At 33.9% G+C, this 1,322-nt stretch overlaps 1 protein-coding gene across 1 annotated transcript in view; it reads right to left on the reverse strand.

Annotated features, from left to right (window-relative positions):
- Positions 1 to 1,322, reverse strand: part of LOC106476365 (charged multivesicular body protein 5-like) — an 11,513-nt gene that overhangs the window by 2,888 nt on the left and 7,303 nt on the right. Inside the window, exon 6 of the mRNA XM_013937024.2 lies at positions 448 to 556. Coding sequence (XP_013792478.1) covers positions 448 to 556 — 109 coding nt within the window. The remainder of the gene's footprint in view (positions 1 to 447; positions 557 to 1,322) is intronic.

The raw sequence follows: 1,322 nt of genomic DNA on the forward strand, positions 1-1,322 counted from the left end.
TGTTTGAATCTAACCACAAAGCTACACGATGGGCTATCTGCACTCTGCCCACCATGGGTATCAAAATCCGATTTCTAGCATTGTAAGTCTGCAGACATACCGCTGTGCCACTGGAGGGGCTGTGTGTTTGTTTGAATCTAACCACAAAGCTACACGATGGGCTATCTGCACTCTGCCCACCATGGGTATCAAAATCCGATTTCTAGCATTGTAAGTCTGCAGACATACCGCTGTGCCACTGGAGGGCGTTGTTTTAAGACAAAATATCACAATCACTTGAAAACATGTGCTTTGATTATTTATGTCACAAGTTTTCTCAAGTGACAGATTTCTGGATTTGTTTGTAGTTCGAAATACTACCACATGAAAGATATTTTTGAGTCTGAAAAGTTCAATAGATCATTCTATTACTTTAATATATGTAGCCACATACAACGTAAAACAAACCTGCTTCTAACTCGTCATCATCAACCTCTGGCATGCCATAATTTCTGCCTAAAGCCTCTTGCACTTCTTCAGCCTGCCCCATCATGTCCTCCAGTTCATCTTGAAGATTCTTAAATAGAAAATCATACGAAACACATTAAGAATGCTGGACATCTTTTGTTAAATCAAAATTCTTGCTAGAACATGAGATAGTGACACCGAAACACAAGGAAAGTCAATGTACAGAACAAGTATTTATAATCATGATGTCAGGAAAACACATAGACTCAAGAAATCAATTTAAAACAGATACATGAAACCATATAACCCGAGCAACCTCGAAAGGACCACCTTTTCGAAAGTGTTTGGGTTAAAGAGTATCATATTTTTGTGTTAACTTTACTTATAAAGTCACCAGTATGAGAATTTTTGATACTTTATCTGAAAACATCAAGTGTAAATTGCTAAAAAAAGGATTATGCTTGATGGTAAATGTACGACCACAACTAAGCAACATAAACTGATCTTGACAAACAATTATAATAACGTAAACTAATCATTCTTTTGTTGGATTTTAAGACTTAAAATACTTTAGGTTACTACATGGTGTCTGTTCTGACATCATAATATAATTAATGTGAACTATACAAATCTCTGAATTTTTTTTCTTTTGTAACAGAGTATCCAATAGAAAATTCTAAGCTTCTACTAACAGCGGTCATTACTCAGGATCATAAAGATACATATATATATATATATATATATATAATAATGTTTAAAGGGTGAAAACTTTGGTTGTAATCTAAAATAAAAAATATGTATATTGACAGAAAAATCACAAGATGAGTTCATAAATTAGGTTTTTTATCTGCATGCTGTTCTCAAATTATCGGTTT

This window comes from Limulus polyphemus, unplaced genomic scaffold, assembly GCF_000517525.1.
Source record: "Limulus polyphemus unplaced genomic scaffold, Limulus_polyphemus-2.1.2 Scaffold10389, whole genome shotgun sequence".
In the NCBI taxonomy this organism is placed as follows: Eukaryota; Metazoa; Arthropoda; class Merostomata; order Xiphosura; family Limulidae; genus Limulus; species Limulus polyphemus.